The sequence below is a fragment of the Maylandia zebra genome, linkage group LG12 (assembly GCF_041146795.1).
Source record: "Maylandia zebra isolate NMK-2024a linkage group LG12, Mzebra_GT3a, whole genome shotgun sequence".
NCBI classification, from domain to species: domain Eukaryota; kingdom Metazoa; phylum Chordata; class Actinopteri; order Cichliformes; family Cichlidae; genus Maylandia; species Maylandia zebra.
Genome location: NC_135178.1, coordinates 27,331,899 through 27,349,977, shown reverse-complemented (window position 1 = coordinate 27,349,977; position 18,079 = coordinate 27,331,899). Strand labels below are relative to the sequence as shown.

The following is an 18,079-nucleotide window of genomic DNA, read 5'->3' as shown; positions in this document are numbered from 1 at the left end:
ACACATATCATTTAACTATTCTGCAGAAGATTGATTGTCACTTGTATTCAACACTTGAGTCTGATTTGCTTCACATCGTGTCTGTCTGGTATCGACCCTGCCATGCATATTTTAAGATTGCTTCACCCAGCAGACAGCTGACAAAGTGCCCGCTTTGAGTCTCTATCGCTCTCCGTGAAATTATCCACAGCTGTGTTTTTATATCTGGTTTGCAAATTTCTGGATTTAAGTAATAGAAGAGGTTTTTTTTGTTTGTCACAAAGAACCTTCTCTTAGATAATCACAATTCTTTTGCCCTTTAAGATACTATTCTGTCTTTGAGACTCTTCACTTTGTCCTCTACTCTTTCAGTATGCTGCTCATTTCTCCCATCCTCTCTTTTTTTGTCATTCTATTTTTCTTTTCATGTTGTACTCACTCTCCCGTTCCTTATTCCCATCATGCCCTTCTTTGTTTTATATTTGTCAGAAGTAAGAAATCCAGTTTTTGTGTAGCACTCAGGAAAGAAAAAAATCACTCCTTTGACAAGTGTTTCAAATCCAAGCTTTACTTTATTGTACTGGAGCAAATAATTTATGAAGAGTGCGTTTTTGCGTCCTCCTAGCCCCATTCCAATGAACTCGTGTGAATTAAAAGCCGCTACTGCTCCATGTTGTCCACCACAGTCTCTTTAAAATTGTTAGAACTGGCCACAGTAACAACTTGATGAGATAAAAGCACCATTTGTTGAAAGTGTCGTTTTCTTTATCAATTGGAACACACTCAAGAATACAACAAACCTCTTTAAGCTGAATAACACGAAATTGCTCTGTTCTCAACGTCAGTGCTGCAGTTACCCGTTGTTCGTCTAGATGACAGTAGATGATTGCCCCTCTGAGCTTCAGGAGGAGTAGTGTTTTTCCATTTCATATTTATTTAAAGGGGAAATTCTTGTTTAAAATGCTTCAGTTTGGGTTTAGGTTTTAGGTCATGGTCAAATTTTGTTGTGTTCCTCGGAGTAATGTCTCAGATCAGAAATACTAAGATCTGTAAAATAAAATATGACAAGCCAAAAAAACCCCCAAAAAACTCAGAAGGCCAAGAGTAAACAGGTTGTACGAGAACAAGACAAGATTCACACTCGTGACTCTCTGAGGTCATAAAGAAAACACACCTGTCATACAAATATGCCGATATTTATTTGACCTGATTGTGACACTCGATGGAAAGTCAATGGACCAGTAAAGTCGGGTCACCCTAAGAAGTTTATCTAAGGTTCATCCAGACCTGCACTATGAATCACAAATGTCATGCTGGTGGAAAAAGAGATGAATTCCAACATCTAATTTTGAAATATTTCAGTGTATTTGTGAAAGATTTAAAGATTTGGTGTTTGCAGCTCTGGATACAAAGTCAGGGGATGACTGGAGCTACTAGGTTTCCTCACCTGGGTGCAACAAATGTATGTGGCAAGTTCATAGAAATCCATCTCTGAAAACTATATACACTCACCAGCCACTTCATTAGGTACACTTGTGCAACTGGTTCTTATATATTTCTACTCGAGGACTCAAAGCTCTTTATACAACATACCCCATTCATGCATTCATATAAGCCCTTTTTGTGCTTAAGTGCTTTCTGTCTAACATTTGCACACATTCACAGTATCATGCCCAAGGATATTTAGCATGCAGACTGGAGCAGCCAGGGAACGAAACACCGACCTTCCGATTAGTAGATGACCTGCTCTGCCTCCTGAGCAACAGCCACAGTTTATCCTTAATACAAATAGCTTATATCTAATCCAGCATCAGAAGGGGAAAACGGTAAAAGAGAAAATTTTCAGTGAGTGGCAGATCTCTCAGAGAAAGGGTTGTATTGCCGAAGAGGAACAGAGAAAAATGGCTATACTTCTTCGAGCTGATATAACTCAGATAACCACTTGTTGCAAAACAAAGTAGGGGAAAGAGCATCTCTGAATACAACAGTTGAACCTTGAAGCAAATGGGCTATAGCAGCAACTAGAGCTCGTTTGCTTCAAGGGTGCCATTGTTGTCAGCTAAGAAATGGAAATTGTTATACAGTTCACCTAGGCTTGCCAAAACTGACCAGTAGAAGGTTGGAAAAACAGTGTGTGGTCTTATGAGCCTTTATTTCTGCTGGGGTAGGGTCAGAATCTGCCAAAAACAGCAACAACCAAAGCATGCATCCATCCTGCTCTGTACCTGCAGTTTGGCCAGGTGTTAGTGTAATGATGTAGGGGATATTTCCTCGGCACACTTTGGGCCCTTTAGTACCAACCGAGCATCGTTTAAACACCACAGCCTACCTGACTGCTGTTTCTGATCATGTCCCTTCATGACCACAGTGTACCCATTTTCTGATGGCTGCTGCCAGCAGGATAACGTGTCATGTCACAAAGCTTCAAAATCATTTTAAACTGGTTTCGTGTACATGACAGTGAGTTTGCTGTATTCAAATAGCCCCCATAGTCATCAGATGTCAGAAGAGCGCCTGTGAGATGTGATGGAATGAGAGATTTGCATCATAGATGTGAAGCTGACAAATCTGCAGCAACTGTGTGATGCTATCATGTCCATATGGACTAAAATCTCTGAGGAATGTTTCCAGTACCTGTAAGAATTAAGGCAGTCCTGGGGATGAAAGGCATATATAAAAAATGGAATAACGAAAATAATAATAATCACAACAGAATTTTAACCCAATTTTTGTGCAATAAAAAATTTGGTGAATCTGGTGGATGTTTGGGGTCCAGTTTTTAAAGCTGCCAATTAGACAGGTTGTCTACCACGATTTAAAAGTAAAAGTTCAAGTGAACACAGCCAGAATATCAGTAACCATTTATTACATAATGATGTTACATTGACATTACAGTCAGTTTCCTCGTTAATGGTACCTTTTTTTCCCCTCTAAATAACATTTCCTATAATGTGCATCCATTTAATATCTCACTGTCTTTGTTTCTCTGCTATCGAACAACACATCCAGATTGGAGAAACTGACATAACATTGTTATTACTGATAGCACTGAAGGCCAGAGCTGTGGAAATCATGTGCATGTTGTAATTTTGCTTCAAGTATCCAGAGACTAAAGAATTAACAGGGTGTCCTCATGGTGAGTTATGCTGTAATCCCCAAAGAGTCTTTATCCTCTGTGACTTTGTTGACTCATCTTGAGAATTGTACAAGTGACATTGTTGAGAGCTTTTAGCACTGAGAGAAGAAAAGTTTGTCCTACATTTCAAGGATATATTTCAAGGAGTTTTGTTGATTTATTTTATGACTTTATAGGTCATTTATTTGCTAATTTACGCCTTTGCTTGTTCATTCTCCCTCGTGCTTTGGGTTTCCCTCAGTGTCTAGCCTATATACGGTTTAACATGTAGTGCATATGGAACACCAGATGCAAGTGATTCTGTGATTATGTTAATGGGTTTATCCTGTTTTCTGTTTTTTAGCACTACGACAGATGAAACGTTTATGTATATCTGTGTGCGTGCGTGCGCCTACTTTAGGGCTGTACAGGGCTGTGATGACAAGGATGATGCATCCTATCCCCATTAGTGTTAGCCCAGATCTGTCAGAGCCTTGTTGGGTTACTGCCTGGCAAAATCTCAACCCTGAGGAACAATTTGATGGGCCAAACACACACTCACATACACATACACATTTAGGAATGCGTTTTCCAAGATAAAACACACACACACACACACACACACACACACACACACACACACACAGCAGTCTTTTGAAAATCTTATCAGAACACAGTGTCAGTCTCACATGAAGACACCGAGCGTTACTGCGGTTTGTTGTACGCTTTTTCTCATAGGTTAGTTTTGATCACAGTCACACACATACAACCGTCATTTTGGCTGTCCCTTGTCTTACCTCTGTCAGAAAACAATAGGCAGCTCAGCCAGCTGACAAGTGTTTATTTCTGCTTTTCCACCAAGTCTCCTGGTGCTGCTGTGACCCGAGCACACTTAAAGACTGTTAACCGAGATAAGTTATTATGCAGCACAGGAGTCTGCTCATTATAATAGTGTTTGCCACAGTGGAGATCAATGGGAGGGAGTTGCGTGAATTGAGGCTGATTAATGCTACTGGAAGCAAAACGTGTTCATCATTCAACTAATTTCACTGCATGCACAATTTTTTCCTTCAAATCAAATCATTTCCTAACGGCAACTGTCTTTCCTCTGAGAAATGATTTATCACCTCGTAGATCTTCTTTGATGTGCATCTTCTTTTCATTTTATCTCGCTCAGTAACAACACTTTATTTAGTTGTTTCAGTACCTGCTGGGCTGTCCTTGCAGCGCTCCCTCAGCTGTAGCTAAATTCAAGGCTGTCCTACATTTTCCTTGTGTTGTGAAGCTGCTGTCGAGTGGGAGCTTTGACAAGAGATAACAGCCCTCTGTTCTCTCGTTTATGGACTTTTAATGTAGCTTCTAATTAATATCTCTGTCATTAATTTACCATGACACATGGCCTCCCTCCACCCACCCACCCAACCAGCCAGCCAGTTAGCTTCAAGCCCCCAAGCTCCGTTTAGTCTCCAAGCACCGAACTGCTGGGAGTGGAGCTTTAGATGGGAGTGTACAATCAGAAAACCCACATTTAGTTTTACTGCCTTTCAGCATGAACTTATTTAATTCCTTTTTTTCCCCTTCATGTCTATCTCGTTCATTCTGTCTTTTCCCTCCTGTCTGCTATCCTTCTTGGATCAGAGTTTGGTACATTTAGGGTAACATCAATAAATGCACTTTAGTTGGCTACAAAACTGCTGTTCTCATTTTCTCTGTGATGGGTGTTGATAAAGTGTCTCCCCATTACGCCCGCTCACATAGGTGGATTATCGTTGAGTCTGAGTTTCTGATGGGATAATGATGACGATGATGATGATGGTAGTTCAGTGATGGTTGCCCTTGGTTCTGTATAGTTTTCTACAGAGTCTGCAGAGAAAAAAGGCTCCAGTGTTAACCTAAGAATTAGCACATAAAGTAATAAACTTTATGACACGGTTTTAAAGTAAGCCAACAGAATGGAGACAGTGATGGGTTTTCCCTGTGCAAGATGGTGGACAGCTTTTTTTCTTCTGTGTATTTTTAAACAACTGATGGATAAGACTTAAAAGATGGTGCATACTGGTCAGAGACCAGTAATAATTGATGAAGGCTTTTATAGAAAGCGCAAGAAGCCAGCTCGAGAAATCTGCGTCATGCCTCTTACCTATGTGCTTTCATCGCCGCTGCTTCTCCTCATCGCTGCTGCTTTTGTATATTTCTGAAGTTTTCTTACTTTTTCGATTGTTTCCTCCCATAAATGTCATGCCTCTCTGCTTGTCTCTAACCTCGTTTCTCTCTCTGTCTCTCCAGGTTCAGGAAAATGTCTTCGTGGAGTTTAACCACCAGCAACTGCTTGATTTGTACAACAAGGTTTGTTTCATTATGTTTCGTGTGTGTGTCCGTGCCACTTTCATGCCACATCATCTTCGTGTTTTTGTGCCAAGTATCCATGTTGCATTTTGCACTCCTTCATACTTCGATCTTTTTAAATATCTCTTTCAGACTTCCTCTTCTTCTTTGTGTCATTCTTTTGTGCACACATTCGCTCCAAAAACTCATCATTTCCCCTCTTTCTTTCAGCTCGAAATCGTCCAAGGACAGCTGGATTCCCTGACATGATGCCTTTTGGACTTTGTACAGCCACACACACACAGACACACTCAAGCACACGAACTATATGTTAATGGTGTTTTTGCTGACAGCCATGCAGCTGTTAGAGGCCTAGCAATTAAATTTTGTGCTCTGATTTATTTGAGAAATATGTCAAGTTTGAAGAAATGAGTTCCCTTTTGAACTCCTTTTTGCACTCATTACTCAGAGCCTGGATTTTATAGCGGGAAATTACCCCAAATTCATCAGTATGAGTTGTACTTGAACAAGTTTGTTTAATAATGTTTTCTCCACCCTCTAGTAAATTAATGCTTGCTTTCCTTATACATTCCTTATAACAAGATGTAGATGATGAAAATGTGCCAACAGTCATTTAGCTTCAAGTTTCCTTTGTACTCTCAGAAAAAAAAAAAAAAAAAAAAGGAAATTAAATGTCAAAATGTCTTTTGAACTACAACAAATACATTGTGTAGCTTGAAGAATGAACTACTCTCCATGGCATTCTAATAAAATCTGAAGTGGAGGTGAAATCCATCCAAGCTGTTGTTATTTAGTGAAGGCTCATTATTTCTCATTAAGACCAACCTGGACTGCTGGTTCAACAGATGGGAGTTCTGGGAGGCACAGCAGACCTCCAGCGTGATTGTGTGTATGAGACTGTGTGCACAATTGTGTGTCTGTGAGAACATGGGTGTATGACTGTGTCCTTGTTTGTGTGTCTGCCCTTTTGTGTATGCTTGTATGTGCATAATTTCCTCGCGTCCACACTGAACTAAAGCTTGAGAAGTTCCCTAATTCCCAGGTGTTGTTTTCCCCTGGAGCTTTAGTGAACCCATTTACTTTATTAGATCTATCCAATAGCTCTTCTCTGCATTCTCTGGTTTTTGTCTGGCAAAATGAAGAATTTCATTTGTAAAGTGTAGAGTCAGTGGCGTGTATATGGTGTTAGTTCCTATTTGTGTATATGTTCAAACTTGTTTACCTATGTAGTGTTTGTCACATGGCTTTTGAAATTTTAAGTCCGTTAGGCACCAGAGAGGGAACAGTAGGTCAACATCTAGCAACCACCGGTAGGGAAAAATGTGTACTCCCTGACAGACTGGCAAGTGGTTGCTAGAGATTGAAGTTAGGGTGAGATTGATTGTAAAAGCCCCAGTGATGCAGGCCTGGAGACTATTCAGAGACCCCAATCACTGGCTGGGAGGGTGGCCTGTATATTCTTCAAATAATTGGAAAATGATTCCAGGCAGTCACAAGGTGGATTTGGTGGCAAAGGAGACCTCCTTGTAATAACTTTAATCACCAGCAGATTGCCATAGTCGCCCAAACTTCCATGGAAGGCACCAACTCGCCCACAAACACTTACTACTAACCGAGCAGTCACAAAACTGTGAAAACTGCAACACACTGTTTAGCATTGCCTTCTGCCCAGCTAGTAGTTGGCAAGTATTTGCAAACATCGTGACATCTTCTATACAAGCTATGGGCAGCTGCACCAGTCTGTTAATGACCAAAGCCATGACAAGGAAGCTTTGGGTGCTGTGGCCTCTTTGTGACCAATTTAATTCGGGGGCTGACAGCGACCACTCACCAACCAGTTGGGGAATATACATTTTTCCCTAGCAACCAGAGGTTGCCAGGACAACCAGCCCCTTGCCTTGTGTGACTGAGGCCTTAATTACAAGTTCAATTTATGAGCATACAAGAAACAGATTGTACCTTGTCATGATTCTTCTTTTGTTTACTAAGAGATGGCGTTTTAACTTCAAGAAAGCATTCATGCTTCTTGCTGGTGATATTGATGTGTTGCCCTCAGACATTGATCTCCAACATTTATTTAGTAAGGCTGCTTTCCAGCCATCTGTGACTTAGTTTCTCTGTCTGTGGCTCTCTGAAGACAAATTATTTGGGATTGTTTTTGGAGCAGGTTGTTATTGCAAATACATCAGAAGTCTTGTTAATGAGTCAGGATAACATCAGCCGGCGATTCGTGGTGTATTGCTGTGTTGGTGTTAGTAAGCTGTGGCTTTAGATCAGTAGAAACACTCAAAAATGAAAAACATCAGCTTTCTTTGCTGGATGCCTGGAATTTTCCTTTGCCAGAGGGTGAGGAGCTCAAAGGATCCAGTTAAGATGGCTTGGGGTTCGGATCAGGATGCTTCTTGGATATGTCATTTGAGACATCTCATGAGTCGTGTGCAAAACACACTAGAGTGATAATAAATGCCACCTGGCTGAGGAACCCCTCTGGTTCCTCCTGGCAGAAAGATGTTGGGGAGAAAGCTGCTTTTCTTAACCCCAAGCTGCTGCTCTAAAGCCAGATTAGTGGTGGAGAAATTGAGTCGTAAATATGACGTTAGGAGAAACTTCTCATGCCTGTCTTTGCTTTGGAAATGTTTAAAAAAAAAAATCTCAAACTATATTTGCATTTCAAAAAGTTCTCCTTCAGTCAGAAGGCAACTTTTCATGTGGTTCTACTGCTGATTATGTCCAACTTTAGCAGGTGGCAAGCTCTGTTAATAGGATAATCAGCAGGTAGACAGATGATAAAAACAAAAATACGCACTCAACCAAACAAAATTACTGCCACTTCCAGCTTTTAAAATGGAAAAACTTTACTATGGGAACCCTGCTTGCAGTAGGTCCAGTAATTGCCAATTAGTGTAGCAACTGTTAAACTATTTAAATATAGTGCAAAAAAAAGGAAAGATAAAACTGCTATTTCTTCCAAAGTAATATGCAAAGACGTATATATAAATAATCCACACCTTTCAAACAAGATCAAAACTAGACTCCTTACACACGTCTGAATTGCGGCATTTTAGACCACATCCTAAACAATTTCTGTCCTCAGCTTTTTTTCCCTTTTTTTAAAAACTCCACAATTGACAATTTTTGCCACCATGTGAAAACGCCTGCAGCCAGAGGGAGCGCCATGTTCCACAGCATGGAGAACAGATGGCAAGGCCGAGATGCAGAGATGGATGCCTGGAAAGAAAAAAAAAAAAAAAAGATGAGGAAAAAAGACACTCACACACTGAGACTCACACTGAGATCCAGCAAGATACACCACACACAGTCCCAATGAGAGGAATAGGAGGAGTATGTGTCTATGCCTGTGTATTAATGTCTGGTGAGTTGGGTCTCTGCGTGTACTTGTCAAAGCAGTTTACTTGCTCTGGTGTGTGTTATGAGGCAAACTAAGTCAGGCTGGACACCACGCAGAGAGGAACACACTTTTTTTACGAAGCAGCTAGTCGGGGGATGCTGTACTTGTCTAGCTTTAATAAGTCTCAAATGGGCTTACCTCCATATGTGGTTGTGGTCCTGTAGGGCTGACAGTGCTGAGCCACAGATGACAGACACTGATAGTTCCCTTCTAGGATACAGAAAAGCCAACAAACAATTGAACTCAGTAGTGCGCCACTACCCACAACACTGACTCAATTTTCCTCTTCGTTTTTACTCAGTCATGCCTTCTACGTAAAGTAAAAAAAAACAGGTTTATGTGTTGCAGATAGGGAAGCTTTTTAAAAGTAAGTTGCAACAATGTTTACGCAAGCTGTTACACCAAGAAAAACCCAGACTGAGCAAATACAAAAAGAAGCAGTAACACAACCTACCCATACTCGTTAAAGTGCCTGGTCATTGCAAAAAAAAATCTCCCTGTGAAATTCATTCCAAGCTCATTGAAATGGTGGCTTGCAGGTTGTGCAGGGTTCGTCATTGGATGTCGCCAGTTTAGTTTGAGGCAAATTGTTACAAATGAGAAAACTCTACTCATGGTGCTTCCTAGTCAGTAGAACACGTCTGTATAAAATTGGATGCTTTCTCAATTTCAGACTCAGCAGTTGGCGAGCAGTCCTCACTGCACATTTACATGTGAAAAGTTGAAATTTTTGACATTGGAATGTGAAAGTGCCACATGAATGTACTTGATCTGGGCAAACTGAGGCAATTTCATTGAAGGGTACTGATTTAAAGCTGCTGTGACCAAAAGCTAATATCTAAAGATGTAAATGGAGTAAGGTCTTGCAAACCAAAAAGTAGAAATAAAGAAATGCAGAGCCAGAAATAACAAAGACTTGTAGGTACAGAATAACTGTTACATTAGAAACTAGCTTATACATGCACTGCATTCAAGATTAGGTGCTCTGCATTCAATAACTCATCCAATTACCTTTGGTAGCTTTTACTTTTTTAACTGACTTTTAACTAGGAAATCTACAGGCAGAAATTCAGAATAGGCTGTCATCATGTGTCTCTTCCCTCTGTTTTTGTAGCCCTTCCCATCAGATTAGCATATGCACACACTTTATAAGCTCTAAAAGGAAATCAGTGCAAACTTTTTGGTTCACCTTGTATTTGAAGCTCTAGTAACCAGATACAATTTATTTGCTTAACTGCATCTTTTTTCATATGCAGACTTTTTCACTGTTCACTTGATCTAGCCTTGTGATTGGTCAGAGTCTTCTATCACAGGCAAGATCTTCTCAAATCTAAAAAGAGGACCAAGAGGAAGTACAAGAGTCCAGTTAACAGAAAAAATTAATTCATAGGAAAGGTTCTTATGGATTATTTGTCCAATTATGCCAAAAACATGTTGTCTAGCTCAATTTGTACATGAAGTAAAATAGATGTAACTTTTTTGGTTCAGCATAGATGTTTGCATTTGTCTGTATAATTATTATATTTTATAAAGGCGTTATGTCTAAACAATGGACAATGAGCTTGTGTGTGTGTGTACAGTAAGTTCACATGTCTAATCCCCGTCTCTACAGCTACGCTTGTCTCGGGCCTGCTTGACAACTGCTACTTTCCAACAACAAAGGAGACAAGATCATGAGTGTCTTTTGTAAGAGATGAACAACGGCTGAGAGTCACAACAGTAGTATTAAGTTGCACAGATAGCACCAGTCTTTTATGACGAGCAACCCTTCACAATGGACACGCACGCCATGAGCAGCTAATAGAAAGTGAACAATGGCGGGGAGAGAGGTAGTCATAATAAATCTGTGTCGTGTCAAGAGCAGTTTGTTTTTGCATGTCATTGTCTCTTATGTGTGCTTGGTTGTTAAAACGTTTAAAATGTTCTTTCCAGTAGAAAGTGGAGTTATAAAAGGACCAGCTTGACCTACCTCTATACCTCCCACATTTCCAGAACTGTTTTTGCCATTCTGTGTCCTTGGCAGGTAGTCAAATATATTTTCAGTGGGTGTTGGACTCTGAGAGGGTTGCCCCCTGTCTGCCATCATTCTTGTGATTACCATAGACAGAATCTCAAGGAATATATATTTATTTTAGAGAGTGCAAACTCAGGTTCTTGTTTTTTGGTTGGTTTTATCAAAATGTGACCTTTAAGATGGACTGGAGCACTTTTCAGCTGAGTATGAAGTGACTGGAATTAGTGCCTGTAACTCTGAATCTGAGGCCACAGTTCTCTGATGAAAATGGCTGATTTGTCCCTGTTGATTTGGAAAGAGCTGTTGCCTCGAGAGAAGGAGTTTAAGTAGCTCCAGATCCTGATCGTCTTCTATAATGGGAAGGTAGCGTGTGAGATATGGATGTGTGGATTGATGGAGCGTGTGTAAAGCAGACCGTTGTGGTGAAGAGACCGCTGAGTGGGACGCTGAAGTATTTCCAACCCAACTTCCAATCCTCAACTTAATAGGAGAGAGTGAGATTGTGGCTGGGTTCAGACTTGAAGCTAAGGTGAGGAGCACAGACGTCAGCAGAGAGGTCAGAATAGAGCTAATGTTCCTTCACGCTGATAGGAGACAGCTATGGTGGCATCCAGCTCCCCTTGAAGGGTTTCCTGCATATGCAGCTGGCAGGAGGCCCCGGGGCAAGCCTAGAAACTGAGTGATTATATATTCAAGGTAAAAGGAAAGTACACCCACTTATCAAAACATAATAAAAATAATCTGGTCCTTGTCAGGTTTTAAAATTAGTTAAATATAACCTCTGATGAACAGCACCACATGGCATATTACACCGTGTCATTATTTATTTAACAAAACTAAGCCAAAAATGCAGAAGCAGTGTGTGGAAAACTAAGCAAGGGAATTAAGAGGGTAAGTAGCAGCCAGGTGCTCATTATTAAATGATCATCACCAAGTGTGGCCACCTTTATCAAAGCAGACATTTGGGCAGTTTGCTGGTCTGAAGCATTTAGGTATGTGTTAACACAATGCCAAGGAGGAATTGTTGCTGCCCATCAATCTGGGAAAGGTTATAAGTCCATTTCCAAACAATTTGAAATCTATCATTCTACAGCGAGAAAGATTGTTCGTAAGTGGAAAACGTTCAAGACAGTTGCCAACCTTCTCAGGAATGGATGTCCCAGCAAATTAACCTCAAGGTCAGACAGTGAAATGCTCAGAGAAACTGCAAAAAACTTAAGAGGGAGTCTACAAGCCTCTGTTCACGTGACAGGACAGTGCAATGAAAAAAGAGAGCAAACAAGCAAATCTACAATAGAATCAAAGTATTCCAGTTTTTGAGTCAAAGTCCAAACCTCAGCCTGATTGAAATGCTGTGGTGGGAGCTGTGCTTAAATAAATGCCCACAAACCAAAATGAACTGAAGCAAAGTTGTAAAGAAGTGTGAGCCAGTATTTTAAGACCTGATAAAGACTAGTTATTTGTTTTTATTATAGTACTGAGAGAGTGTACTTTGTCTTTACTGTGGCTGCATCTCTCAGCCGGCTCAGGAAAGCCAGTGTAAGATTGATGAATTAATGATTGATTGATGTATTTATTCACCTTTTAAAATGAGTTCTCATTTTACTGCAAATATTCAGACTGTGGTTTTAGTTTTAAAGTATTTTCTCAACTTATTCTCAGACACCCAAAAGCACAAAATCATCACAATTATGACTGTTTAACAGCTGATGTTCCACATTTATGGTAAAATACTGAACACATCAGAATGAAGTGCACTGTATGCATGACACTACAACCAAATATAACTCAATAAAACTCTTTATTTGGGGCATATTTGGTTAGTTAAAAGGTCATAAACAGTAATATGACAGGGTTAAAGAAGTTTCAGGTTTTATTAGCGCAAGATAAAGAAGTTCTATTCTCCTCCAACCATGAACAAGTGATGTCTTTCTCAAGCAATTTGATTGGCTGCCGTCAGGTTTACTGAACAGATGCACTGTGCAAGTGATTTTGTTACCGCTGAGGCACGAAAATATCCGAACACGTTTCTGAATTGATGTGTTTCTTGAGGCGTGTTAAGGCATGATGCTGCAAAATGTGAAACACCTGCAAAAACTGACAAGTAATATAATTTCTCCTAAGGCTATAACACACTGAGAGCATTTACAGGCAATGTACACAACTGTAGTATATAGGCAATTCCACCTACGAATGACAGGGAACAGCATTTCTCCTGATGCATCTTTAGAGTCTGAGTGATTCCTAAAACCCTTGCAGCTACTTATTTCCAGTGCACATTATCTATCACTTTGTCTATTAAGACATCATGAATGTCTAAAGCTGCAACCACTGTGCAAATACAATAACTCAGAGCCAGTAAAGAACATGAAGCAAAAACAACAGCTTATCAAATAAGGACAGCTCTTTAATAAGGTACGTTTATTTTGACTGTTTTGTTTATTTAAGAGATGACGAGCATTCGAGTGAAGAGGTTCTTTCCTGTCACAGGATCTGTGAGAACTGAATTATTAAAACTTTGAGTTACTTTTGGATTCACAGCTCAACTCCTTCTGGCTTCCAACAAGCTCTGAAATGGGCTGAGGGATATCTAATGTGAAATAAATTAGTAATAATGTAGATCGGGCTGCTTTCTTCGTGTAATCCGCAACCTTGAGACATGTCACCCTGCCCCCGTAGCCTTTTTGTGACATATCTGAGGCATTCTGGGGTTGATGCGATTTAAGGGCACGTTGTCAGCTCGAGCCATTAGAAAAGCTGTATCATGATCCCAGCTCAAATTGCGTGGATCAAGAAGTGCAGATATTTTTTTTAATCTACAGCAGAGTTGGAAACCAGTGGACACATTCAACTCTGAGACAAATATGAAAACAGTTAAACACCTGAACTTTACACTCACCTCTGAGGTTGGACTTCAATGATACATCCATGCGATAGTTTGAAAAGCAGGTCTGATAGTTCTTCATTAAACTCATTATTTCCTTTTAAACTTTGCACTTTCAGTTGCTTTTATTTGTTTTTTCACTCTTCACTTGTTAACAGTTGTTTTTATGCCACGTCCTCTCCCCTTTACTGCCTGTCACACACACTTTTTTTTAAACTTACACACTGCTTCCACGGCTTAAGGTATACAGTTATACGCCGCGCAAAAGTGTCTTCACGCATTTAGGTTGTGCAACTTTTACCACCTTTTAACTTGGAAATTGCTGTACTGGGACCAGTCTGTGTCAGCTATGCAACCTTTTTCAGAAGGTTGCTGTCAAGCACTGTTTTGCTTGATTTCCACTTCAGAGTCAGTAACAGTTACAGCTGAGAAATTTACAACAAGGCCAAAAAAACTATGTTTTGCATTCAGAGGTGTGACAAACTGATTTCCATTTAAGTGTTTGTCACACTTAAATGTTTCAGATGATCAAATGCACTTAAACATTAGACACAGATGACACAAGTAAGCACAAAATATAGTTTCTAAATAAAAGTGAAAAAGTAAAGTCACTTTACCTCCACACCTGAACAGAAAACTGAATACAGTCAGGGTTTAATGTGGCAGATGGGTCTTGTAGTGCAATATGGGAGGAAACAAATAAAATAGAAAAATGTCACATTAATTCATATTTTTGAGTGAAAGTAGATATTCTTTGTGTACAGGCTGTGATCAGCTGACATGTGTTGGTGCTGCTGCTCTGAGGGTTATTGCTCATTGTGGATTTACATGCTCAATTCATCAAAATATGGACAGATTACAGGTTACACGAGCTCTATCGTGGCTGATTTCCAACATCTAGACAGTGCAAAGGTGCAAAGTGCGTGAATCTAACCACCAACATCAGCTTAAATTCAAACTGATGTTTACTACGCTTGATGTAACACTGACGCTGAACACCACAGCCTCTCTGCGCCAGTCCAACATAGTCTATTATTATGAATTCCCCACAGCACTGCAAACTAAACACTGTAGCCTGCACTAAACTGCAAACTATTTTTATGCACCTTTGAATAAACCAAAGTTATTGTGTTACCTCAATTTGTTTCGCAGGATGTTTCCCATCATGTGCACATCCAATATCAGATTTATTTTCAAAAAATAGAATGAATGAGGACATTACGTGTAAGCTTTAAATTTCCAGTTTATCAAATGTCACTGGGCAGCGCTTGCCTTTAAAAAAAGAATAATCTTTCTTTCTCACATCTTTTTCCATCTCTGAGTGAAGTTATCACACTGTCTTTTTTCTCCCTGGGAAATAAAGCAGCCGTACCTTTAGCTAGCAGGCACATTGTGTGTCACGCTGAACAGACGCAGTTTGTGTGTTTGCTGATATTTGTTGAGCTGTTAGAAGATTGCATTTGAAATAAACTGCCACAAAACATTACTACTCTCTTTATGCCGGCTCCTCTTCTGTAGAAGGACAGCAGCCCTTGTTCCAATCCACTTTAACCTCTGAGTATAGTGCTAGAAATGATGCATAAATAGCTTTTTATTTTCCTTTTTATCTCTTTTGCTGTGATAAGCCCCAGTGATAGATCACTATGACAGCTACAGTAATGTGAAAAAGAAAGTGTACCTTTGCTGCTTCCATAGGAATTAAGACGGTAAGTAGCAGCCAGGAGCTGATAATCAAATTGATTGATTATCAGTAAGAGCGACCACCTGCATAAAAGCAGAAGTTTGGGCCAGTAGCAAGTCTGTCATTCGTTTCGTGTGTGCGTGCCCCAGGAGTGTAGTTCCTATTGCAAATTCACCCATGCACTGATCACAAAAACTGCAAAAACTACATCTCAGACTCTTCAGGGCTCAGGTAGCATGTTTAAAACATGACCAAAGTGGAGATGTTTGGTCACAGTGACACGTTTGGCTCATACTCACCATGAAACACAGTGAGGCGGGATCATGATTTAGGAATGATTTGTAGCAATAGGACCTGGGCACCATGACTGTAGTCAAACGTGAGGCTGACAGCTAAAGTTTGGGCTGAACTGGGATATGCATCTGCAACAAGAGAAAAGAATCAAGGTGTTGCAATGGCTCCATAAGAAAATGTTCTCAAACATTAATGAACTGAAGCAACGTTATAAAGTAGAGCGAGCCAAAATTCCTCCACAATAATGTGACAGGCAGATAAAGTCAAAAAGAAGAGTAAATTTGCTATTGCTGTTACAAACTGCTGAATCATGGCAGGTACTTGATTTGCTTTTTTGTCTAACTGGTCATATTTTCCAAGGCTGCAGTCATAATCTAACCTATAGTCTGAGAGCTGGTCAGTGACTTTCTTTGGTTTTGTTTCTAAATGCAATGGTGCAAACTTGTGCCGGTGCTGCTAGAGCTGAGAGTGCAGTTACTCCAGCTGTACTGTACAACAAGAGGCAATCTACTGTACATAATAGCCTACTGTATCATACAGCTGAGCTTTCTTGTAAGGGCTAGAAGAAATGCAAACGTTTTTGCAAGCTAAGGTATCAATGTTTTACCTTTGTGACCCTTCAGGGGTTCTGTCCTGTTACATGATTTATAGTTCTGGACTTGTAGCTGGTTTAATTTGGGGATTTGGGAATGTTTTAGGAGAATGCACTACTTTTCTCATGGTCTCACGGTGATAAATGGTCATATATCATTCCTCTGGCTGTTTCGAGCAGAATCGCCACATCAGATATTCAGTGGTGCTCTACGTTTGTTTTCTTTCCAAATTGGCCGTTCAACCTTAAGCCCCAATAATCCACCTGTGGTCAGTCCTCACACAAACAAATGTTTTGCAAATTATGATTTTCCCTTCTATTCTAAAACTCTCTTCTTTCCAATTATGTATGTATTATGTATTTCTTCTTTTTTCCACTCTGTTATTATCCTTGTAGAATTAACATCTTGCTGCAGGGCACAGACAGGAAAAGTTATAGCAGCGGTATCTTCCTTGCATGTTTATATGAAAGTTGCTGACTTGAATGGAGTTTCAACTTGTTTTTTAAAAATGAACTGGGGCACTCAGCTTCTCACAGGTTCTGTCTTCTCGTATCCCATCGTCTTGATTTTTACAACATTCTCTCGTGACTTTCCAAACTCTGTCTGCTCTACACATATAAGCTCCTCTCTAGCTTCAGAACCAAGTATTCCTCCTCTAGACAGGGGATGTTAAAACTCCTTCTCCAGCTTTCCCTTTTCAAACTCAACTTTCTTAACTTATGTCTGCAAAAATGTGGACATTGAACTGCTCCAATATATAAATTTTTAATTTCTTTTTTTTTTAAGTTAGACATGGCAAAGCATGATAAATAACTGTCAATAAAATTAAAGATAATAAACTGATGCTCCTTTAACCTTTGCAACATGCTGAAACAGTTCAATATGCTAACTGTGTTGTTGTTTTTCCACAGTGGGATGCATGAAAGGTCTGTTTTAGCCCATTAACTACAAATCATGTACTTTATCTTGCTGCCAGGCATCTTCGAACACAAGTTCACTGATTTGTTTTCTACCTTGCAGGGAGTCATTTGTTTCATTCATGATAGTAAAATGTGAAAACTATCTCGTAGATGCTGGAAGTTGGCATGACATCTATCACAGTTGGCAATGAGTCACCTTTATTTTCTTGCCAAAGCTGCATTTACGCTTGTGGTAATGCAAATGTAAGCAGGGACTTCTCTGACAACTGTTTCATGGGATTGTTTCTGAGGAAGATCACAGTTTGAGAAGCAGCAATCAGGAGGTCGTGCTTTAATTAGTACAAGTTTCAAGAATTCAGGAGACTAAAACGAGCAAGGAAGGACCTCAAAAATTAAGTGGATTTGAGACAAACTCAAAACTCAGAGCTTCCATGAATTTAACAGAAAGTGGGGATTTTTTTAAACAGTGGTACTTTAATTACCATGTAATAATAATATGACAGATTTTTTAAAAAAAAAATCTGCAATGAACACAGTTTTCAGTGTAGCTGTCTGTAAAAAGTGGGTGCATATACCAAGAGGTCACCAACTGGTTCATGAAATCCAGCTCAGTGACTTGAGTTAGCTAAGGGAACATCTAGCAGACAGCTAGCTATTAAAGCTAATTTCAGGACTTTCTATGTAGTCCTGTGAAAAACTTTACCTTAATCATTCAGTAACTCCAAGAACCACCTTTCGCAGCAATAACTGAAACTTTAGTACTCAGATAGGTGGCCTTACATTAGACACTGGAATACTACCAATGCTACCATGTTCTTTTGAGAGAAAGAAAAGGCTTTTTTCT

At 39.8% G+C, this 18,079-nt stretch overlaps 1 protein-coding gene across 1 annotated transcript in view; it reads left to right on the top strand.

The window, feature by feature from the left end:
* Positions 1–6,214, top strand: part of commd10 (COMM domain containing 10) — a 66,546-nt gene extending 60,332 nt beyond the window's left edge. The window contains exons 6-7 of the mRNA XM_004547094.3: positions 5,381–5,440; positions 5,651–6,214. Coding sequence (XP_004547151.1) covers positions 5,381–5,440; positions 5,651–5,689 — 99 coding nt within the window. The 3' untranslated portion in view covers positions 5,690–6,214. The remainder of the gene's footprint in view (positions 1–5,380; positions 5,441–5,650) is intronic.
* Positions 6,215–18,079: the final 11,865 nt, after the last annotated feature.